The sequence below is a fragment of the Sciurus carolinensis genome, chromosome 2 (genome assembly GCF_902686445.1).
Source record: "Sciurus carolinensis chromosome 2, mSciCar1.2, whole genome shotgun sequence".
Taxonomy (NCBI): Eukaryota; Metazoa; Chordata; class Mammalia; order Rodentia; family Sciuridae; genus Sciurus; species Sciurus carolinensis.
The window spans coordinates 103876311-103901828 of NC_062214.1; the positions used below are offsets into that span (position 1 = coordinate 103876311).

At 34.2% G+C, this 25518-nt stretch overlaps 1 protein-coding gene across 1 annotated transcript in view; it reads left to right on the forward strand.

The window, feature by feature from the left end:
* Fam227b (family with sequence similarity 227 member B) overlaps positions 1-25518 on the forward strand; it is a 190190-nt gene that overhangs the window by 69532 nt on the left and 95140 nt on the right. Inside the window, exon 10 of the mRNA XM_047539284.1 lies at positions 9058-9195. Within this exon, the coding sequence (XP_047395240.1) occupies positions 9058-9195 (138 nt within the window). The remainder of the gene's footprint in view (positions 1-9057; positions 9196-25518) is intronic.

The following is a 25518-nucleotide window of genomic DNA, read 5'->3' on the forward strand; positions in this document are numbered from 1 at the left end:
GAAAGCCTTCAAAAGTATTTGAATCAATACATTATCTTCCTTTTTATATCAGGACCAAGTACTTTTTATCCAAGAAAGGGAAGGATTATTCAACACTAGATTATATTAACCATGTCTTTTATTTTCTGTATTCTGGTGTTTAATATTATGGAACTTGCTGATCCTTGGTTCTTGCCCTTCTTGGTTGGGTTCTCCAGATTCTAGATATAGTGTTATCATTTGGATATGAGGTGCCCCCCAAAAGCTCACATGTGAGACAATGCAAGAATGTTCGGACATGTGGCTGCTGCCATTTTGAGACAACAGCCAGGCCCCGTAGGACCCCTGGCCGGACTGACTGAGCCCCGTCTCCAGGATCCCTCAGCCCCACCGATCACTCCCTGCCTCTGGGGCCCTCACATCGACTGACTGCTCCCTGCTGCCAGGACCCCCAGACCAACTGACTGCACCCTGTCACCGGGACCCCAGACCGACTGATTGCACCCAGCCTCCAGGATCCCGCAACCACACCAGACCTCCAGGACCCCGGCCTGACCAACCGCATTCCACCTCCAAGACCTCCAGCTGACCACGGCCACACCCTGAGCTGCAGCTCCCCATTTGCCAACACATTTCAAAGCCAGAGTGGCCATCTTGGATAATCCTGGAAGCCATAGCTCCGATCTTGAGGTGGGGCAAATCCCAACCTGAGACGCCTGCTGGAGACTTGAAGCTCATTGTCAGGTACCTCTCATGCATCAGGCTACTGAACACTGGGAGGTTTCATTACTATATGACTGTTATACTGTAGATTTTCTTTTTTTTTTCCTTATTGAAGAACTTTAAGTTTTTATTTCTTTACTTTTCTTGCTCTCTTTTCCTTTTGTTTACCTGTTCCCTCAGAGTCTCTTTCTCCCTTTTTGCATGCTAATGTCCAATTTCTTTTGATTACAACTCTCACCCTTTCTATTATCTAGAACTTCTGTGTATTCTTTTCTTATCCCATTAACAGCCACATTCTACATCCCTCTGCATCCTCTTTGTCCTCCATTTGAAACTGCAGACCTTATTGCAAATCTGTTTTACTGAAGATAATATTTGAACTCATTCTGTATATTATGACAATTTTGTTATTATCCTCATAGGAGCTATTTGGTCTAGGATTGAATAGTGTCTGAATTGGGCACTGCTAATATTGATCTCCCCTTAAAGAAAGGGTTTTGGATACCTATAGGACCACTATAAGCTATAGGGGGAAATCTGCATTACCCCAGATCTGCACTGCTAGAGGGGAAGATACATGAACAACATGAAAAAACAAGGGAAGAAAATGATCCAAACAAATCTAGATTCTATATTAATAGAATCCAATGACAGTATGTTAGAAGAAATGTCAGTAAAGGACTTCAGATTATACATGATTAAGATGATTCACGAAGCAAAGGATGAGATAAGAGAGCAAATTCAGGCAATGAATGATAATACCAATAAGCTGAAAGAGCACCTGCAGGAAGCAAAAGATCATTTCAACAAAGAGATAGAGATTCTCAAAAGAAAAAACCAAATGGAAATCCTTGAAATGAAGGAAACAATAAACCAAATAAAAAACTCAATGGAAAGCATCACCAAAAGACTAGACCACTTGGAAGACAGAACCTCAGACAATGAAGACAAAATATTTAATCTTGAAAATAAAGTTGCCCTAACAGAGAAGATGGTAGAAATCATGAACAGAATCTCCAAGAACTATGGAACATCATGAAAAGACCAAATTTAAGAATTATTGGGATTGAGGAAGGCACAGAGATACAAACCAAAGGAATGAACAACCTATTCAATGAAATAATATCAGAAAATTTCCCAAACCTGAAGAATGAAATGGAAAATCAAATACAAGAGGCTTACAGAACACCAAATGCACAAAATCACAACAGATCCACACCAAGGCACATTATAATGAAAATGCCTAACATTCAAAATAAAGATAGAATTTTGAAGGCCGCGGGAGAAAAGCATCAGATTACATATAGGGGGAGACCAATACAGATAGCAGCCGACTTCTCAACCCAGACTCTAAAAACTAGAAGGGCCTGGAACAAATATTTCAAGTTCTGAAAGAACATGGTTGTCAACCAAGAATCCTATACCCAGCAAAATTAACCTTCAGATTTGATGATGAAATAAAATCCTTCCATGATAAACAAAAGTTAAAAGAATTTACAAATAGAAAGCCTGTGCTACAGAATGTTCTCAACAAAATATTCCATGAGGAGGGAATGAAAAACAACAATGGAGGTCAGCAAAGGGGGGAAATACCTTAGAGAAAAACCACTCGAAGGAGAAACCAAGCAAACTTAAAAACCAAAAATAAGACAAATGACTGGGAATACAAATCATATGTCAATAATAACCCTGAACGTTAATGGCCTAAACTCATCAATCAAAAGACATAGACTGGCAGAATGGATTAAAAAGAAAGACCCAACAATATGCTGCCTGCAAGAGACTCATCTCATAGAAAAAGACATCCACAGATTAAAGGTGAAAGGATGGAAAAAATCCTACCACGCACATGGACTCAGTAAAAAAGCGGGGGTTTGCATCCTTATATCAGATAAAGTGGACTTCAAGCCAAAGTTAGTCAGAAGGGATAAAGAAGGACATTTCATACTGCTTAAGGGAACCATAAATCAGGAAGACATAATGATAGTAAATATTTATGCCCCAAACAATGGGTGCATCCCTGTACATCAAACAAATCCTTCTCAATTTCAGGAATCACATAGACCACAACACAATAATTCTGGGTGACTTTAATGCACCTCTGTCACCACTAGATAGATCTTCCAAACAAAAACCAACCAAAGAAACCATAGAACTCATTAACACAATCAATAATCTAGACTTAATAGACATATATAGAATATTCCATCCATCAACGAGCGGATTCACTTTCTTCTCAGTGGCACATGGAACCTTCTCGAAAATAGACCATATGTTATGCCACAAAGCAACCCTTAGGAAATGCAAAAAAATAGAGATACTGCCTTGTGTTCTATCAGACCATAATGGACTGAGAGTAGAAATCAATGACAAAATGAAAAACAGAAATTACTCCAACACCTGGAGACTAAATAATATGCTATTGAATGAAACATGGATTACAGAAAACATCAGGGAGGAGATAAAAAAAATTCTTAGAGGTCAATGAGAACAACGATACAACATATCAAAATCTCTGGGACACTATGAAAGCGGTACTAAGAGGAAAATTCATTGCATGGAGCGCATTCCAGAAAAGAATGAAAAGTCAAAAACTAAATGACCTAACATTACAACTCAAAACCCTAGAAAAAGAAGAACAGAATAACAGCAAAAGTAGTAGAAGACAGGAAATAATTAAAATCAGAGATGAAATCAATGAAATTGAAATAAAAGAAACAATTCAAAAAATTGACAAAACAAAAAGTTGGTTCTTTGAGAAAGTAAACAAAATAGACAAACCCTTAGCCGCACTAACAAAGAGAAGGAGAGAGAAGACTCAAATTACTAAAATTCATGATGAAAAAGGAAATATCACGACAGACACCACTGAGATACAAAACATAATGAGAAGCTACTTTGAAAATCTGTATTCCAACAAAATAGAAACTACTGAAGACATTGACAAATTTCTAGAGACATATGCTCCTCCCAAACTGAACCAGGAGTACATACGTAATTTAAACAGATCAATATCAAGCAATGAAATAGAAGAAGCCATTAAAAACCTACTATCCAAGAAAAGCCCAGGACCAGATGGATTCTCAGCTGAGTTCTACAAGACCTTCAAAGAAGATCTCATTCCAATACTTCTCAAAGTATTCCAGGAAATAAAAAAAGAGGGTACCCTGCCAAACTCATTCTATGAAGCTGATATCACCCTCATACCCAAACCAGGAAAGGACACATCAAGGAAAGAAAATTTTAGACCAATATCCTTGATGAATATAGATGCAAAGATCCTTAACAAAATATTGGCAAACCATATCCAAAAACATATTAAGAAAATTGTGCACCACGATCAAGTGGGGTTCATCTCTGGAATGCAAGGATGGTTTAACATCCATAAATCAATAAATGTAATCCATCATGTCAGTAGACTTAAGGATAAGAATCATATGATTATTTCAATTGACACAGAAAAAGCATTCGACAAAATACAACACCCCTTCAGGCTCAAAACACTAGAAAAAATAGGGATAGCAGGAGCATACCTGAACATTGTAAAGGCTATTTATGCTAAGCCCATGGCCAACATCATTTTTTTTTTATTGTAAACAAATGGGATACATGTTGTTTCTCTATTTGTACTGGAGTCAAGGCATACCATTTGTGTAATCATAAATTTACATAGGGCAATGTTGTTTGATTCATTCTGTTTTTTTTTCCCCTTCCCCCCACCCCTTCCACCCCTATACAGTCCTTCCTTCCTCCATTCTTACCACCCTCCTTAACCCTAACCCTAAACCTAACCCTAACCCTAATGCTAACCCCTCCCACCCCCCTGTTATATGTCCTCATCCACTTATCAGCGAGATCATTTGTCCTTTAGTTTTTTGAGATTGGCTTATCTCGCTTAGCATGATATTCTCCAATTTCATCCATTTGCCTGCAAATGCCATCATTTTATCATTCTTTATGGTGGAGTAATATTCCATTGTATATATATGCCACAGTTTCTTTATTCATTCATCAACTGAAGGGCATCTAGGTTGGTTCCACAATCTGGCTATGGGTGAATTGAGCAGCAATGAACATTGATGTGGCTGTATCTCTGTAGTATGCTGAATTTAAGTCCTTTGGGTATAGGCCAAGGAGTGGGATAGCTGGGTCAAATGGTGTTTCCATTCCAAGCTTTCTGAGGAATCTCCATACTGCTTTCCAGAGTGGCTGCACTAATTTGCAACCCCACCAGCAATGTATGAGTGTACTTTTTTCCTCACATCCTCGCCAACACCTATTGTTGCTTGTGTTCTTGATAATCGCCATTCTAATTGGGGTGGGATGAAATCTGAGGGTAGTTTTGATTTGCATTTCTCTTATTACTAAAGATGGTGAACATTTTTTCATATGTTTGTTGATTGCTTGTAGATCTTCTTCTGTGAAGTGTCCATTTCCTTAGCCCATTTGTTGATTGGATTATTTGTATTCTTGGTGTAGAGTTTTTTGAGTTCTTTATAGATTCTGGAAATTAGTGCTCTATCTGAAGTATGAGTGGCAAAGATGTTCTTCCACTCTGTAGGCTCTCTCTTCACATTACTGATAGTTTCCTTTGCTGAGAGAAAGCTTTTTAGTTTGAATCTATCCCAGTTGTTGATTCTTGCTTTTATTTCTTGTGCTATGGGAGTCCTGTTAAGGAAGTCTGATCCTAAGCCAACAAGTTGAAGGTTTGGACCTACCTTTTCTTCTATAAGATGCAGGGTCTCTGGTCTGATTCCAAGGTCCTTGATCCATTTTGAGCTGAGTTTTGTGCGCAGGCCCGGATAGAGGTGGCTTATGCATCATTCTTAATGGAGAAAAACTAAAACCATTCCCTTTAAAAATGGGAACAAGTCAGGGATGTCCTCTTTCACCACTTTTATTCAACATTGTCCTCAAAACTCTAACCAGAGCAATTAGGCAGACTAAAGAAATGAAAGGAATACGAATAGGAAAAGAGGAACTTAAGCTGTCACTATTTGCTGATGACATGATTCTATATTTAGAGGATCCAAAAAACTCCTCCAGAAAACTTCTAGACCTCATCAATGAATTCAGCAAAATAGTAGGATACAAAATCAACACGCATAAATCTAAAGCATTTTTATACGCAAGCGACGAAATAGCTGAAAGGGATATGAGGAAAACAACTCCATTTGCAATAGCCTCAAAAAAAAATAAAATACTTGGGAATCAATCTAACCAAAGAGGTAAAAGATCTCTACAACGAAAACTACAAAACATTGAAGAAAGAAATTGAGGAAGACCTTAGAAGATGGAATGATCTCCCATGTTCTTGGATAGGCAGAATTAATATTGTCAAAATGGTCATACTATTAAAAGTGCTATACAGATTCAATGCAATTCCAATTAAAATCCCATTGATGTACCTTACAGAAATAGAGCAAGCAATCATGAAATTCATCTGGAAGAATAAGAAACCCATAATAGCTAAAGCAATCCTTAGAGGAAGAATGAAGCAGGGGGTATCACAATATCAGAACTTCAACTATACTACAAAGCAATAGTAACAAAAACGGCATGGTATTGACACCAAAATAGACAGATAGATCAATGGTACAGAATAGAGGACACGGACACAAACCCAAATAAATACAATTTTCTCATACTAGACAAAGGGGCCAAAAATATGCAATGGAGAAAAGATAGCCTCTTCAACAAGTGGTGCTGGGAAAACTGGAAAACCATATGCAACAGAATGAAACTAAACCCCTATCTCTCACCCTGCACAAAAATCAACTCACAATGGATCAAGGACCTCGAAATCAGACCAGAGACCTTGCATCTTATAGAAGAAAAAGTAGGTCCAAATCTTCACCTTGTTGGCTTAGGATCAGACTTCCTTAACAGGACTCCCATAGCACAAGAAATAAAAGCAAGAATCAACAACTGGGATAGATTCAAACTAAAAAGCTTTCTCTCAGCAAAGAAAACTATCAGCAATGCGAAGAGAGGGCCTACAGAGTGGGAGAATATCTTTGCCACTCATACTTCAGATAGAGAACTAATTTACAGAATATATAAAGAACTCAAAAAAAAAAAAAAACCTCTACACGAAGAATACAAATAACCCAATCAACAAATGGGCTAAGGATATGAACACACACGTCACAGAAGAAGATCTACAAGCAATCAACAAACATATGAAAAAATGTTCACCATCTTTAGTAATAAGAGAAATGCAAATCAAAACTACCCTCAGATTTCATTTCACCCCAATTAGAATGGCAATTATCAAGAATACAAGCAACAATAGTTGTTGGAGAGGATGTGGGGAAAAAGGTACACTCATACATTGCTGGTGGGGTTGCAAATTAGTGCAGCCACTCTGGAAAGCAGTGTGGAGATTTCTTAGAAAACTTGGAATGGACCCTCCATTTGAGCCAGCTATCCCACTCCTCGGCCTGTACCCAAAGGACTTAAAATCAGCATACTACAGAGATACAGCCACATCAATGTTCATTGCTGCTCAATTCACAATAGCCTGATTGTGGAACCAACCTAGATGTCCTTCAACTGATGAATGGATAAAGAAATTGTATATATATATATATATATATATATATATATATATATATATGATTATTACTCAGCTATAAAGAATAATAAAATTATGGCATTTGCAGGCAAATGGATGAAATTGGAGAATATCATGCTAAGTGAGATAAGCCAATCTCAAAAAAGAAAAGGATGAATGATCTCACTGATAAGCGGATGATGACACATAATGGGGGATGGGAGGGGAGCAAGAATGGAGGAAGGAGGGACTGTATAGAGGGAAAAGAGGGTGGGAGGGGTGGGGAGAAGGGAAAAACAACAGAATTAATCAAGCATCATTACCCTATGTAAATGTATGATTCCACAAACGGTATGCTGTTACTCCATGTACAAACAGAAACAACATGTATCCCATTTGTTTACAGTAAAAATAAATTTAAAAAAAGAAGTTAATAAAACAGAAGGAACTCTAGAAGTAAATGGGCACAGAAAAAAAAAAAAAAAAAGAATGTTCGGAGGAGAAATGATTGGGTTGTAGCCTTAAACCTGATCAGTCAACTAATCTCTGATGGGATTAAGTGAATGGTACCTGGAGGCAGGTAGGATGTGGCTGCAGGAAGTGGTTCATTGGGGGCATGGCTATGAGGTATATATTTTGTACCTGGAGAGTAGAGTCTCTCTCTCTCTGCTTCCTGATCATGTGAGCTGGTTCCCTCTGCCACACTCCTCAGCCATGATGGCCTACCTCATCTTGAGCCCCGAGGAATGGAACCAGCCTTCTATGGATTAAGACCTCTGAAACTGTGAGCCCTCAAACTTTTCCTCCTTTACAATTGTTCGGGTTGGGTCCTTTAGTCAAGTGGCAAAAAAACTGACTAAACAAATAGTAAACAATTTCTTGGGAACATATTTCTCAGATACAAACCAATCAATCTAGAGGCCACCTCACAACCACCTCTTTTATTGTCTCTCATATCCCAGGCACTATCTGCCCTAATCATCCTAGGACCAGATACCAGACAACTAGATAGGATCAGTCCCTATCCCTAGAGCCTGTTGAAATTATTCAAACTAGTTGATCATAAGCCTGTTTACCTTACCTTGCCCATTCCTTCCTAAGGAAAACGGTTCTTGCCCATAGTTTTCTCCTCTTTCTCTACCTCCTGATTGGTCCCCAGTGCTTCCCCATGTGGTATACCCTCTCCTCTTGGGAATTACAGGTAATAAACTGTCCTTTCAATGGCGTCTGTTGACTTCATTAACATAAAAGTTTCTATTGATACCCAAAATTTTAAGCACAGGCAATCTATCAACAAGCACTCATGTGAATCAAACTGAAGGCTTTTGCATATTTTTTTTAGTAGCAACTAATGCTAAAGAGGTGATAACTGTAAATGAAAACATTTAGAAAATTCTAATTTGATAGTAAATCTTGTTAGATAATCCTCATTGAAAAAATCACCACTGAGAAAATATTGACTGTATTTACAAGCACAGTACATATATGTGTATAAGTATAGTAATAGTAATAATAATAATATTACATCATGTTTGTAGAGCGTGTTCCTATTTACTGAACGCTTTAACATATATTTCAATTAATCCTGAAGTACCCAAAGGGATTTTAGTATTTTCAATTTTAAATACAGAAGTTTAGAGTAGTTAAATAGCTTATCTAACTCTACACAACTTAAAAGGAGCAAAAGTGGAACTTTTCGTTGTGAAGATGAAATTTGTAAGTCAAAATTCTTTGACAAATGGAAAGGTATTTTTCAAAATCCTAATGTCTTTAGCTAAATGTACATTCCATATTAACAGGTCTAAAACCACGAAAAGGCTTTTGGATTCACTGGAAACTAAAAGACCTCTCTACAACAACCATACATGGCAGCAAGAGAGCATCTACAAAATCAACAAAGGAAAGGATTGCAAGTAGTCAAGAACACATGATATCTAGTGAGTAAACCTTTTGTAAGTACAGAATGGAAAAGGGAGCCAAAATCAAGGATATTAGACTATGTATTAGACAAATTTTTCTAATAATTTATTTTTATGAAAGTCTTTAAATACTTGATGTATAGAGTGTCATTATAATGGTAATATAGCTGTCTTTTTTCCATTTGCCTGTTATGATATTTTTATATCAGTTTTTAGGAACTTTGTGTCTTTATATACACTACAGATATTCTCACTTTTGACTTTATTACTAACTGGACAATAATGTCTTTCTAACAGATTAGTGTGTTTCTTGTAAAAAAAAAAAGTCTGACTATTGTTTTTTATTTAGTCTGATGATATTTTCATTTTTAATTGAAATGATAACATATGTAACATAATTATTCATAGAGTTGGTTTTATTTCTACTATGTTCCTATTTTTTTCAATTTTATCTTATCCATTCTTTGTTCTTCAATTCCCCTTTTCTGGCTTCTTTGGGTTAATTGAATATTTTTAGTATTCCATTTTAATTCTTCTCTTGGCTATTTACCTATACCACTTCGTATTTTTTGGAACTGCTTAAATAATTACAAAATGCGTCCTTAAGTTATCAAAAGAAGTTAATATTGTCCTGCTTCACTTAAAATGTAGGAACTTGGAGCTGTATGGTTTACATGTGCTCCCCCATATCTTTTGCACTATTGTTGCCCTATCTATAGTACATGTAAACAAATTAACAACCTTATATTGGTTCTGATTTTTGTTTCAAATAATTAATTTTTTTTCATTTTGAGGTCTAATTGATATATAATAACTTCATATTTTAAAGTGTAGGACTTTGATGAGTTTTGATATATGTATAAAGAAATTGAAACCCCATCACAACTCTTGAGATAGGAAACATATCACTCCCAAAAGTTCCTTATGCTTTTTAAAAATTCCTCCCTCCCACCCAGTCTCTAAGCAATCAAATATGTGATTTTTTTCAGCATAGTTTGCATTTTCTGGTATTTTATATAAACAGAATCATAGAATGTGTGCTATTTTGGGTTGGCATTTTTTAATCTACATAATTGTTTTGAGATTCATTTGTAATGTTTCATGTCTTAATAGTTTGTTCCTTCCCAATACTGATGAGAGAGTCCAGAGTAAGTGTTTATTGATTCATCTATTAATAGACTTTTGCCTTATTTCTAGTATTTAACTATTACAAAATAAAGCTGCAGTGAACATACATATACAAATTTTTGTAAGAACATAGAATTTTACTTCTCTTTGGTAGACGTCTAGTAGTGGAATGCTTCCATAGTATGCTAGGTAGATGTATAATATTTTAAGAAATCGTAAAACTCATCCAAAATTTTATATTCCTGCCAGTGTACAAGTTATACTCATTCTACTTCCTCACTAATAGATCTGTAAACAATCTATGATGGAGTCTTGTTTTTAATGATGTAAATTTTTAATTTTATAACGGCATTTAGTTAGGTTTTATTTTAGTTTCTCTAACTACTAGTGATGATGAGCTTCTCAGGCTGGGGCTGTAGCTCAGTGGTAGAGCACTTACCTAATCTGAGCAGGGTTCTAGATTTAATCACCCCACACTGAAAAGATTTGTTACTGCATGTTCTCTTCAGCAAAGTGTCTGTTCAATTTTTTGTACATTTTTATTCAGATTATCTTTCATATTTTCTTTGAAAAATATTACAGTATAAGATTTTACAATTTATGCATGTAGCTCTTAACTTTAGATCTCTAGTTCATTTTTAGTAATTTTTGCTTAAATGAAGAAAGCATCAAAGATAATTTATTTACATATTGTTTTAGCACCATTGGTTTAAAATATTATCCTTTCCCCTTTTAATTGTTTTGGGGCATTTGTTAAAACAGTGAATGACCATGTGTATATTGGTCATTGTACTCTATTCTGGTCTAATGATGCCAATACCAAACTATCTTAATAACTGTAGCTGTATAGTTTATCTTGAAACTAGGAAGTAGAAATACTCCAACTTTGATTTTCTTTTACACAATCATTTTGGCTATTATAATTCATTTAATTTCCATAAAAACCTTTTCATCTTCTTGTTTCTAAAACATATACAATTTTGATTATAAACACATTTAATCTATAGGTCAATTTGAGTAAACTTGATATCTTAAATTTATTTTTTATCTCATGAACATTTTTACTCTAACAACACACCTTTGTTATAATATTTTTAAAATTTCAATTTCTGATTTTTCACTGCTAGCATATACAAATGAACATTTTTATATTTAGCTTGTATCCTATAACCTTAATAAACTTGATTATTGGTTCTAGTAGTCATTCATAGGATTCTTAGCGTTTCCTGCAAGATGTGGACAAGCATGCCCTCTGAGAATAAAGATCATTTTACATCTCCATTTCTTATCTACGTTTTCTTTCCTGCCTCTGTTCTTTAGTAGCTGTGTAACACTAAGCATCTTTTAAAATTTTTAAAAATTGACATGTAATATTTATACATATTTATGGTCTATATGTTTTATGTTTATTTTTCTTGCCAATGTCTAGAATTTCCAGAAAAATACTGACTTAAAAATGGTATCCCTGTGTAATTCTTCAACTTTGAGGTAAAATGTTACATTATTTATCTTTAAGTACATTTTAGTTATAGGTTTCTCTTGATGCCCTTTATAAAGCTGAGGTAATTCTAGTCTCTTCCTAGTTTGCTGTATTTTTAAAAAAATCATGGATAGATTAGAATTTTGACTAATACAATTAATGTTTTTTTATCACATATTGTGATGAACATGTACATTTTTCTTTTGTGGTCTTTTAATGTAATGAATTATGTTGATTTTTTTAAATGTTTAACCTAACGTTGCAATCCCATGTATCATGGTATATTAACATGATATATAAATAGTATGATGTATTATTCATATTCAATTTGCTAAAATTTTGTTTTCTTTTCCTATAATATTCTGTTCCATTTAGTAATGTGTGTGATGTCCCCACACTTCTCTTTTCAAAAAGAGTTAGTGTAAAATTGGTATTATTTCTTTCTTACATATTTGGTAGAATTTACCAGTGAAGTCATCTGGGTCTGGAATTCTCTTTGTGAGAAGCTTTATTACTACAACATCAATTTTTACCATAGATATAAAGCTACTCAGATTATTGATTCCTTCTTGAGCAAACTTCTTAGTTTTGTGTGAATATTTTATTTTTTTAAATATGTTTTAGATTTTTTTTCTGGGAGGTAACTCAGTAACCTAGAAATCTTTTTAGTCCACTTGAGACTTTCTTTTAAGCTTCATTAGATGAGACTAGAAAAGTCTTTTGTCTATGCCTAATTTGTTTCCTCTAATAAAGATATCCTTTAGTACTTCAAGCTCTATGTATTAGTTTCCCACTCTGACTTTCTGGAACAACAGATTTCTGTGAACCCCAAATACTGTTCTGCCTCTCCTTCATGTGGCTCTTTATCAGCTTCAGACAAATGTTTAAGGAAAATCTATTAAGGTCTCCAGTATGCTCTCTCTGAGTATCTCTCTCTCCTGTAGTATATTATCCTGTGAAGTTAATTCCCTGGGCTTCCTGAATGTTAAAGTTTATTTTCTCAACTTGGTGAGACCACTGGGTTCTATTTGAATTTCCACTCCTTGCACTCACTGTACACTGAAAATTCATTTTAGATATATTGAATCTATAGATCAATTTGGGGAGACTTGATATCTTAATAAATATATTTTCCATCCCATGAACAAAGACTACATTTATTTATAATTTTTAAAATTTATCTCAGCAATGTTTTCTAGTTTTCACTCTAACAACACATCTTTGTCAAATAATATTAAACAACTACAACAACTGAAGGGTTTGTTTGTCTTTTCTTGAGAGTCACTGTCCTGTACTGCCTATTGTCTAGCAAATAGAAACCACTGTGTCATATTTTATCCAATTTTTTAAATTAAGACAGAACAGTAAATTCAGTCCTGTTACTCTATTATAGTTAAATGTGGAAGTGATAATATGTGTTCTTAAAAGAAGAGAAATTTTAAAACTAATCTACATTTATTCACATATTTATCTTTCCTGGCTTTCTATTCCTAACCATAAATCTGAATTTCCATCTAGTGTCATTTGTCTTAAGCCTGAAAAGATTGCCTTTTGACACTTCTTATAGTTCAGGTCTGCTAAAAATGAATATTATCAAGTCTATGTATCTAAAAATATCTACATTTTCCCTTTTTTTGAAGGTTATTTTCACCGATGTAGAACTCTAGACTTCCCTTTATTTCTTTTCCTTCCAGTAAATTATTGGTCCATTATCTTCTGTATTATTTAATAAAAGATCAAGACATTATTTGTATCATGATTCCTCTATGTCTGAGATCACCAAACTTTACCTGTAAAAAGTCTGATTGTAAATATTTTGTCCATATACGTATGTTTTCTTCCACAGAATATTATTTACAACTCTCAAAAATGGGAAAACTATTCTTAGCTTTGCAAACTACATGAAAAATAGGCTATAGGCTGGATTGGATCTGGAACCTATATTTTGTTGATTTCTACTTCTATGTAATATGCCTTTTTATCTCTGTCACTACCATTAAGAATTTTTTCTTTTTCTTGGTCTTACTTGTAGCTCATTGATTTGATGTTTTTCATCAGGTTGTGAAAAAAATTTCCCTAATATTTCTTCAAATATATTAGTCTGGGCTGGGGAGATAGCTCAGTTGGTAGAGTACTTGCCTCACAAGCACAAGGCCTTGGGTTCAATCCCCAGCATATATATATTAGTCTGTTCTATTTCTTTTCTCCTCTGGGACTCCAATTGAATATGCATTATATTGCTGAATATTGTCACAACTTACTAGGTCTTTTTTCACTTTTTTCCTCTATGTTCCACAGATTTTATACTGCATTTCTTATGAAATGATCATTTTCATTTAAAAAAACATACCTAATTTTCATGTTAGTGAGAAATCTTGATAAATGTACCTTCTATTTAGCCCTGAATATACAGAAAAAATACTTTATACATTTGATCCTAAACCATGACAAGATTTTTCTGTTTTGTATGAGATCATCTAAGTCTGTGAGAATGGGAAATGAGGAGAGAAGGAGAAGGGGTTAGAGGTTTAATGGATCCTTCTCTTTATTGCTCAAAATTAAAATATAATAATTTATGTTCAACCTGGAAAAATCTTCCATTTGAGGTATATACTTGATAATGTGTGTTAATTTAATAGGACTTACTAATAACCTTATTTGGCAAGTGACTTTTATTATCATCCTAGTAAATGAGAAAACTTAAACATAAGGAGATTAAATAACTTGCTCAAAGTCACATAATTGATAAACGCTAGAATATGAATTCCAATCCATGAATGTTTGGCCTTAGCATATGAATTCAATGACTTCATGTACTGCCTCTAAGTCATTTAATTTTATATGCCTATAATTTATTAAGGCTTAAAATGATCATCATAGGATAAGAGACAACTTCTGATTTACTATAGACATAATCTTTCATTCATGAAAAATGTGAATGAGCTTTTATATCCTTTCCTGGATTAAATTTTAATAGGTGAGAAGAAAGAAGAACAGATGTTAGTAGAAGGACCAGAAAAGGGGCAGAAAATGGAATTGCAGGGGAGGAAGGTACTTTTTTCCTAATTATATTTGCAGATGCCTTTAGAAATAGTAAGCAGTGATTTGGGGTCAAAGTGGTACAGAGGCATTATGACAGCAAAGATCTCAAAGTTCTAAATCTCTAAGAGGAATAGCACTTTCTTTGGCAAAGCACATATCTGCTACGTAACCACTGTTTATGACAGGGGAACTAAAAAACAAAACTGTACCATTTTTAAAAGATAAGGATTAAAGAAATTTTTTAAAATTTTGTTTTTGTTTTCTGTAAACTGCTTAGATTATGACTACCAGGAAATCTGTTTAAGGAAGAAATTTCTTCAGAGCTCTATCTGCTTTTAAGTTTGTTTCTAAGTTTTTATATCAGTTAGTGTTGGTAAATACCTCCTTCTCACACAGTGACTCTGGTTCTAGATTACTTTAATCTTCTGTATTCACCATACTATTGAACTCTGTAGTTATTTTAATTCATCTGTGTTAGAGAGTAAAAAGGAGTAAGTCTTGGTTCAGAAGTAGCCCACATCACTTTCAAACCCATGCCATTAGTGTAAAAGACATGGTTATACATAGATGTAAGGATGTCAAGCACATAAAAACGCTGACTGATAAACTGTTACATGGTGATTATACTATGGAAGGGAAGCACAATTTTGGAGGACAGCTAATTGTCTCTGCCACAAGCACTCAGTTAAAAGAATGGAGAGTAAACTTTATTTAATACCATGCTTTTTCTATGACCAATAATAAAATTTTAGCTAGCTATCAAACAAAAATTTTAGAGAAGTTGTATCCACCACCATGGGTGCATCCAAAATTAAAAGATTTTTTTATGAGAGTAGGGTCATGTTAATGTATGTGAATTTTTGATGTTACATAAAGAAAGGTATCAACATTTAGAAGATACACATAATTTATTAAACCAGTATTTTCCAAATGACCACTACTTCATGTTAAAAAAAATCGTACATGAATTATTTTTAAAATGCTAGACCAATGAGCTTAATGTAACAGAATGCATATAACACAGTAATAAGGTTTCAGATTCCACATTGCAACTTACCATTAAGAAATTATACCTTCTTAAGTTTCTGAGTAGTATCAAAGAATATTCACAGTTATAAGGAAAAGGGCTTAAAATATTTCTGTTTCTGAATAATTCTAGCATTCTATGGCACAGCAGCATGAATATAATTAACAATAATGCATTATTGTCTCTCAAAATAGTTTTCAGGGGGTGCTGTTTTGTTTCATTTTTTTGGTATCAGGGATTAAACCCTGGGGTGCTTAACCTCTGAACAATATCCCCAACCCTTTTCATGTTGTGTTTTGTTTTTGTTTTTGTTTTTGTTTTTGAGATAGTGTCTAGCTAAGTTGCTTAGGGCCTCATGAAGTTGCTGAGGCTGGCTTTGAATTTGTGATCCTTCTGCCTTAGCCTCCCAAGCTGGTAGGATTACAGATGTGCACCACTACATCTGACCCTCCAAATAAATTGAAGAGAGAAATTTGAATATACTCACCATAAAGAAATGATAAAATTTTACAATGATGCATGTGCTAATTACTCTGAGTTGATCACTACCCAATGTATACATATATAAATAAAACATATCATACCTCATAAATATGTACAGATATTGTGTTCATTATAATTTTTAATTTTTAAAATAAAAAATTCTTCTAACTACTTATCTGTGTAAAGCTGTATTTTCCTTATATACTTTAATACATAAATATGTACTTCATAAAAAATCACAACAGAATCAACATTGACATAGATATGTGTTTTAGTCAGCTTTTTTGCTACTGTGACCAAAAGATCTGACAAGGACAATTTTAGAGGAGGGAAATTTGTTTATTTTCCACTTGCGTTTTCGGCATCTTCAGAGTTTTCAGTCCGTAGACGGTTCCATTGCTCTGGGACCAAAAAGTGAGGCAGAACATCATGGCAGAAGGGTGTGGAGGAGGAAAGCAGCTCAGCACATGGCAATCAGGAAGCAGAGGGAGTTTGGTTCACCAGGGACAAAATATAAACACCAAAGGTATGCCAGGGATCTACCTCCTTCAGTCATAGCCCACCTGCCTCCTTACCTTCCAGTTAATCCATATCAGTGAATTAATGCACGAAAGTCTCACATAACCCAGTCATTTCACCTCTAAACTTACTTCTGTCATCTCACACGTGAGTTTTGGGGGAATCCTCATATCTAAACCATAACTATATGAGAATCTAGCTGTATTCTACCAAGCCAGGTATTAAAAGAATGAGAAACAATGTTACTATTCCCAAAATTTTTTTGAAAGTGTAGTGTTTTCATAAAAGATGCTTTTATATTAACCATGAAGTGAATTTATTGCTATATTTAGTGAATTTACAAATATTTAACATTTTGTGCCTTTTAATTTTTAATATAACAAATGATTAGTACAGTAAAAAACCCACATAAACAATAGTTCCAGTTTTTCTCAAGACTATACAGGAGTTCTAAGACAAAAACTTTGAGGACAACTATCCTATTGGCCCATGGCACATCCTACTTGTATTTTAATAGTGTCAGTGTTGCATATGAAGAATCCCTGAACATAATAATCAGATAGTTTATTTATTGGTACCTAAACATGAGTTTATCTGGAGACTTTACTGTAGTCTCCAATGTTTCTTTGACTTTCATGTATTCAGCATGTACATAGAAGACTTGAATGTCTTTGATTCAGTCATATAACTCCCTGAGTCTTACTTTTCCAACTGAAAAATGAAGTGACTATAATAGATTATTTTAAATAGTCCCTTTTCTGTTATTCCATGACTTCTAGCCATAGGTACCACATAATCTTCCAAAGTGACTGCTGACTGTTGAGGTGGGATTAGCAATAGAAGTGGTGATGTAGGCTTCATGACTTTAGAGCTCTTCCTTCTCCATAGTGTGTGGTTGTGGTTGGAGGAGTTGTGTATATTAAAACTTATATTTGTGTTTGAGGAAGGCAGAGGCAAGTCAGAAACAGAATCAGGGTAAAACATAAGTATGCATATAGACACATGCTTATGTATGACTTTCAAGGAATAGAGTAATCTGTGTTCCATGTTATACTTGCTATTTCAAATTTTTTTCTTCTAATCCAAAACATATTTTTTCTTCTTGACCCTTGGATGCTTATTGTCATGTGGACTTACTTCCAGAATTTTAATTTAAAGAACTTTCTGTTTTTGTTCTTAATGAAATAGACAGTGAATGGTTAAACTTTGGCTTCCAAACAAACTGACATAAATCTCCCTTTTTAGGACTGTAATGTAAGCAACTATAGAATTTTAGTATCTGGAATAGTATCTGGACTCTGGATTTACAAGCCAACTCCCCTGAACCAGTATATTATCAGATTATTTTATAATACTAAAGTTTTAATGTTCGTTTCTCTTATTGTGGTGCAATACCATTTAAGCTTTTAAACTCAAATATTGTTTGTAAAACAATATTTTTATACTTTTCTCCAATTTTTAAACCCAAGTTTTCCTCTTTATCTGGACTTCAGAGTTAACATGAATGAACCTCATGATTCTTATAAACTATAAACCAAAGCTGTAAGAAAAATCCTTATGTTCAACTAGCATGTAATTTTAAAGTAAATGGTACATATCACTCTCTTGGTGTTATGCAGAAATAAAGAAACATAGTAGTAATTTATACCCAAGTATTATTTGGTATTCAGCAAATGACATGTTACAGAAATACTTTAAGTAATAGCCAAATGGATTAGGACTCCACGTTATAAAGAACTGTTTAAATTTTAAATTGTACCTCTCTTTTTTGCTATCTTTTAATTGCTAGCACTGCTCAGGGACAATAAGGGAAGAATCCTTAAACTAAGACATGAGGTAATACTTTGAGATTTAAGCCTGTAAAATCTCCACATTGTGATTCTCATCATATATCATCAAAAGAAAACCAAGAAATGTATGCAAAAATACAAGTGAGAAAATCCCCAAAATACTGTTAAGAGGACCAAAACTCTCAATATAGTAGCAGTCTCATTAAGTTGTATTGTGTAACTATTGGTTAAATATTATACTGTATGGAGAAAGACTTATGAAGAGAAGTGTTGTATAAAACATAAGGTATAGAATAGAGGTAAACCAAAAAAGGAAACACTAGAAATAGGCAGTGTTTTATAGGACTATCCAGATTTGATCATTATGAATTAGTTTTCATAATCATTTAGATAATATATGCTTATATATTTTAAAATATTTTACCATTCCTCCATACTCATCAAAAAATCTCTTAATTACTAATTTAGCTTCAAAGATCAGAATCCATACTACCCTAAGAGACAGAAGCCTCTGCATATCCCCATTCCTGAAACCCCACAAATATTTCCCCATACTTGCATAGAGTTTGAAACCGTACAAACCTGACTAAATCCAGATGTGTAGTTGTGACCACAACACCCAAATCCTTGCACATCTCTGCACTAAAGGTCATTTAGCACAGCAGGGGTTGCCACCAGGGAATCAAGGTGCTTCCTCTCTGGGACTTGGGACACACCCACCACCCACTCTCAGTGCAGCTACCAGATGTTCTTGCCACCAGAAGCACTCACCCAAGCAGGGCCTAGGAACATGTACATCATGGCCCACAACCACTTCCATTTCTCGAAGCTACCAGTGGAATTCGCCCTTGCAGATCCTAGCGACCTGTCCCCTGTGCACTCTCCTACTGCTGCTGCTGCCATTTCAGGAGGCCTCCACAATAGCAGAGTTTCCCCAGCAGGGCCATGATTCCCTTTGCTAAAGTGGCCACACAGTAGATGCCTCATCTCCACTGCCTTGCACACTATACCTGCCTGAGCTACTAGAGTGCCTCCATCCCCAAATGACCCTTGGAAACAGATGGAATCTCTGAACCTGCACACACACACACACACACACACACACACACCACCGAAAGTCGCTGATGAAGAAGCTCTATGGAGACTACACCACAGTGTCCAGATGGAACCAAAACCAAAGTCACACCCTAAGTCAACCTCAGGAGAAAAATTTTATTACAAAAGCAACCCTTTGGCAGGCATGGTGACTCACACCTGTAATTCCAGCAGCTCAGGAGGCTCAGGCAGGAGGATCACAAGTTGGAAGCCAGTCTTAGCAACTTAGCTGTAAGCAACTTACTGAGACCCTGTCTCAAATTTTTAAAAAGTAAAAAGAGATGGGTATGTGACTCAATGGTTAAGCACCTTGAGTTCAATCCCTGGAACACATACACAAAAAAAGACTCCCTTTGAGATTGCTAGTGACAACTAATCTGCCAGACACACAAATATCAACAAAGGGTCATAAGAAGTATGAGAAATCAAGGTAATATAGGTAATATAATGGCTCTAAAGGAACACAGTAACTCTCTAGCAACAGACTCAGAGAAAACTAATGAAATGATAAAGAACTCAAAAGAATAATTAAATTCAATGAGCTATAAAAGAATACAAACACAATTCAGTTCAATCAGGAAAAAACTTAGGAATGAGAAATTCAGCAGAGATAGGAATCATACAAAAGAACCTAGATTTTGGAACTAAAGAACTCGATAACTTAAAATATACAGTAGAGAGCCCCAACAACAATTGAAATCAAGCAGAAAAAAAGTACTTCTGGGTGTGATGGCTTGTCTTTTGAAATATCTTAGTTAGATAAAAGAAAAATAAAATAGAAAAAAAGGATGAATAAAATTTCTGAGACATGAAACATCATTTAACAAACAAATATTTTAATTATGGAAATTCCAGAAGGCAAAGAGGAGAAAGACAATAAAAATATATTCATTGAAATAATAGCTGAAAACTTTCCTATTCTTCAAAAAAGCTGTGGACATTTAGGTTCAGAAAGCCCAAAGAATCCCATAGATTTGACCAAAATATATCTTCTCTCAAGCATATTATCATTAAACAGTTAAAAATCCAAGACAAAGAATTCTAAAAACATCAAGAGAAAAGCATCAAGTCACATTTAAGGTAACCCCACTAGACTTTCAGCAGTTTTCTCATTAGAAACCTCACAGGCCAGGAGGGAATGACATGAGAGTGTCAACATTCTGAAAGGAAAAAAAAAAAATCTACAAAGAATATTGAACCCAGCAAAGCTGTCCTTCAGAAATGAAGAAATACTTTTCTAGAGAGGTAAAACCTGAAGGATTTCATCACTACTATTCTGGCCCTACAAGACAGAAAGGCTGACAGTCCTGCATCTGGAATATACAAGATGATAACTACCATCAGGAAAACACATGAAAGAATAAATATAAGGATAAGCAGATACACAAATGAAAAAGAGAAAGGAATCAAATCGCGTCACTGAGAAAAACCACCAAACCACAAAAAGAAAAAAAAAAGAGAGAGAGAGAGAGAGAATCAAAGGGAACAAAATAGAGCAATTAGAAAACAACTAAAATGGCAGGAGTAAATCCCAACTTATCAATGATAACCTTGAATGCATAAACAAATTCCCCAATCAAGAATATAGAGTGGATGAATGGATTAAAAAAACAAGAGCCAAATATATTGCATGTAAAAAACTCACTTCACCAATAAAGACATACATAATTAAAAGTGAAGGGGTGAATGTGAAAAGCCTACAGAGTGGGAGAAAATCTTTTCCACACGCACTTCAGATAGAGCACTTATCTCCAATATTTATAAAGAACTTACAAAACTTTATACCCAATCAATACATGGACCAAGAACTGGACAGACACTTTACAGAAGAAGACATACAGATGATTAATAGATATATGAAAAAGTGTTCAACATCTCTAGTAATTAGAGAAATGGAAATAAAACAACTCTAAGATTTCATCTTACTCCAATTAAAATGGCTATTATCAAGAACACAAACAATAATAGATTTTGGTGTGGATGTCGGGGAAAAAGTCACACTTTTACACTGCTGGTGGAGTTGCAAATTGGTGCAACTACTCTGGAAAGCAGTATGGAGGTTCCTCAGAAAACTTGGAATGGACCCATCTTTTGACCCAGTTATCTCACTCCTCAGTTTAGACCCAAAAGACTTAAAATCAGCATACTACAGACATGCAACCACATCAATGTTTATAGCAACTCAATTCACAATAGCAAGATTGTGGAACCAACCTAAATGCCCTTCAACAGATGAATGGATAAAGAAACTATGGTATGTATATATATATATATATATATATATATATATATATATATATATATATATATATAATGGAATATTATTCAGCCATAAAGAAGAATAATATTATGACATTTTCAAATAAATGGATGGAGTTGGAGAATATCATGCTAAGTGAAGTAAGCCAATTCCAAAAGGTTGAATGTTTTCTCTGATAAGTGGATGATGATATATAATGGGAGTGGAGGGGTGGGGAGTGAGAGAAGAATGGTTGAATGTTTTCTCTGATAAGTGGATGATGATATATAATGGGAGTGGAGGGGTGGGGAGTGAGAGAAGAATGGAGGAACTTTATGTAGAGGGAAATGAGAGGGAGGGGGTTTATGAAAAATTGTGGAATGAGACAGACATCATTACCCTATGTACATGTATGATTACATGAATGGTATGACTCTACATCGTGTACAACCATAGAAGTGAAATGATGTACCCCATTTGTGTACAATGAATCAGAATGCAGTCTGTAAAAAAATTACAAAATAAATAAATAATTTTAAAAATTTTTTTAAAAAGTGAAGGGGCGGACAAAATATATTCCACACAAGTGAAAACCAAAAGGGAACTGGATTAGCTATGTTTATATAAGGTAAAATGGACCTGGAACAAAATACTATAAAAAGAGACAAGACAATGATATAATGATAAAGGGATCAATTCAGCAAGAGTGAAAAACAACTAAAACACATATACACTCAGTACTGGAACACCCAGTTATATAAAGCAAGCATTACTAGATCTAAAAAATACAGACAGCCTTACATACAATAATAGTTGGGGACTTCAACACCCAACTTTCATCAATGAACAGCTCATCCAGACAAAAATAATCAACAAAGAAACATTAAAGTCAACCTAACAGATATTTGCAAAACATTTTCTTCAACAGCTGCAGAATTCACACTATTCTCATTAGCACATGGAACATTTTGCAGGATAGACAATATGCTAGGCCATAAAACAAGTCTCTATAAATTCAAAAAAGTTGAAATTATAGCATGTATCTTCTCTGATTACAATGGAATAATGAGAAATCAGCAAGGAGAACTTTAGAAGTTATACAAATACAAGCTTTTGAATTACCAATGGATCAATGAAGAAATCAAAAAATAAACTGATGTTTCTTGAAACAAAAAATAGAATATAGAAATAAAAATAAAAATAGAAAATAGAAATAAAATCTACCATAGCCTATGAAATGCAGCAAACCAATACAATGAGAAAGTTTGCAGCGATAAACAGCTTTAGCAAAGAGAAAGGCAGGGGAAATTTTGAATAAACAAACTAATCTGAAAATCAAGAAACTAGTAAAGCAAGGAAAACCCAAACCCAAAATTAGTAGAAATAAAGAAATTATAGAGATCAGAGGAGAAATAAACAGAAACTGAAAAAAATATTCAAGTTGGGTTTTTGAGAGGATAAACAAATAAACAAACCTTTAGCCAGGCTAGCCAAGAAGAAAACAGGATACCCAAATAAATACAATCATAGATGAAAAGAGGGAGGTTACAACTGATACCACAGAAATATAAAGGATTATGAGGGACTATCATGAACAACTATATGCCAACATATTGGAGAAGCTAGAAGAAATTAATGAATTTGGGGGCACATATAACCTACCAAAATTGGACCATAAAGACACAGGAAACCTGAACATACCATAAACAAGCTACAGGATTGAATCAAGAACTAACGGTGTCCCAACAAAGAAAAGTCCAGAAGCGGATGGCTTCACTGCTGAATTCTCCAAATCATTTTAAAAGAGCTAATGCCAATTATTTTCAAATTATTCCAGAAAAAAATTGAAAAGTGGGGAATTCTTCCAATCACATCCTATGATGTCAGCATTACACTGATACAAAGCCAACCAAAAAGAAAACTACAGTTCAATATCCATGATTAATATAGCAAAAATCCTCCACAATATATTAGTTAACCAAATCCAACAGCACACCAAAAATATTAACATCATGATTAAAGGGGAATTATCCCAGGGATGGAAAGATGGTTCATCATATGGAAATCAATAAATGAATGAATATTCTAATTTTAGAACTTTTATTCTCTTATTAATTTTAATAAGTTAGTTAACTTTTATTCTCTAATTAATTTTATTTTTAAATTGATATATTTGTACTTTTGAAGTTCATTATTATATTCGATGCATATATACAATGTGTAATGATGAAATAAGGGTAATTAAGCATTTCTATCTCCTTAAATATTATCATTTCTATGTGTTGGAACATTCAAATTCATCACTTTTAATTATTTGGAAGTGTATATCTAATTATTATAGACTATAGTTGCCCTACTGTGTAATAGGACATTAGAACTATTTGCTCTCCAACTATATCCCCTCCAACTTGTTATCTACCCTTTCTATATCTTCCCTTCCTAGCCTCTAGTGGCCTCTATTCTACTCTCTACTTCTATGTGATAAACATTTTTAGCTTCTACCAAGTGAGATCATACAGAGTTTGTCTTTCTGTACCTATCTTATTTCATGTAACATAATGTTTTCCAGCACTGTTGATTGGAATGTATTTTGGGAAAAAAAAAAAAAACCTTCTGAAAATCAATTTTTCAATTCTACTTTTTGCAAACATCCTAAGGAAACAATTAGAAGTATAAATAAGATTGGACAAAAATATTCATATACATATTAGTGAAAATTTTGAAACAACCAAAATAACCAATAATATTCAGTTATATAAATACTAGTAAAATAGAAGCCCTCTTATTTAGCCTAGTCAAATCTATTAATTGATTTATTAGTAGAAAAATTTTGAATGTGGAATAATTTTAAAGTATAGATGTATACTTTAAATATTCTATTTTTACTGCAAATATAAAACAGTGCATTCATCTGTCAATTTTGATGCAGGGCTATGGCCTTTATTCTGAGTATGATTCTAATAATTATCATACCCATTAAATAAAGTCTATAATGTCCAATTTCAGTTTGTTTAAAATGAACTGAAAATTCTGTGATATCTGCTAAGCAATCTGAATGCATAATTCTATATTTTTATTATTTTTTCCTGTTTCTTTGCCCATGCCTAATTCACAAAAAAGTTTTTAATCGCTTTCTCGGTGTGCTACTCCATAGACTTCTGAAAGAACTTGGTATTCTGTTCTGTAATGTGGAAAATGATTGCAGTTTTGAACAGAGGAATTTTGTATTATCTGAAATATATTTTAATAGAATCACTCTGGCTGCTTTGTTTGAAAATGGACTATAGAGGGGAGGGAACTTTAGTGCACTTTGTATTCTGTAATTATTTCAATGCAAAAACAAATGTGTTTCTCCTTCTGGTGTTTGCATTTCATTTTAGCTCCAACTGTGAGTAACAAAACATGACGGGGTCTAGGAAAATCAGGAGAAATTTAAAAGTAAGTTTCTTCAAAGTGTTTAAGAAAGAAAAGACAAAGATGGAAAACCAGATATAGCTCCTCAGGAAGCTTTTTGCTCCCCCACCCCCCTATTTTTCTA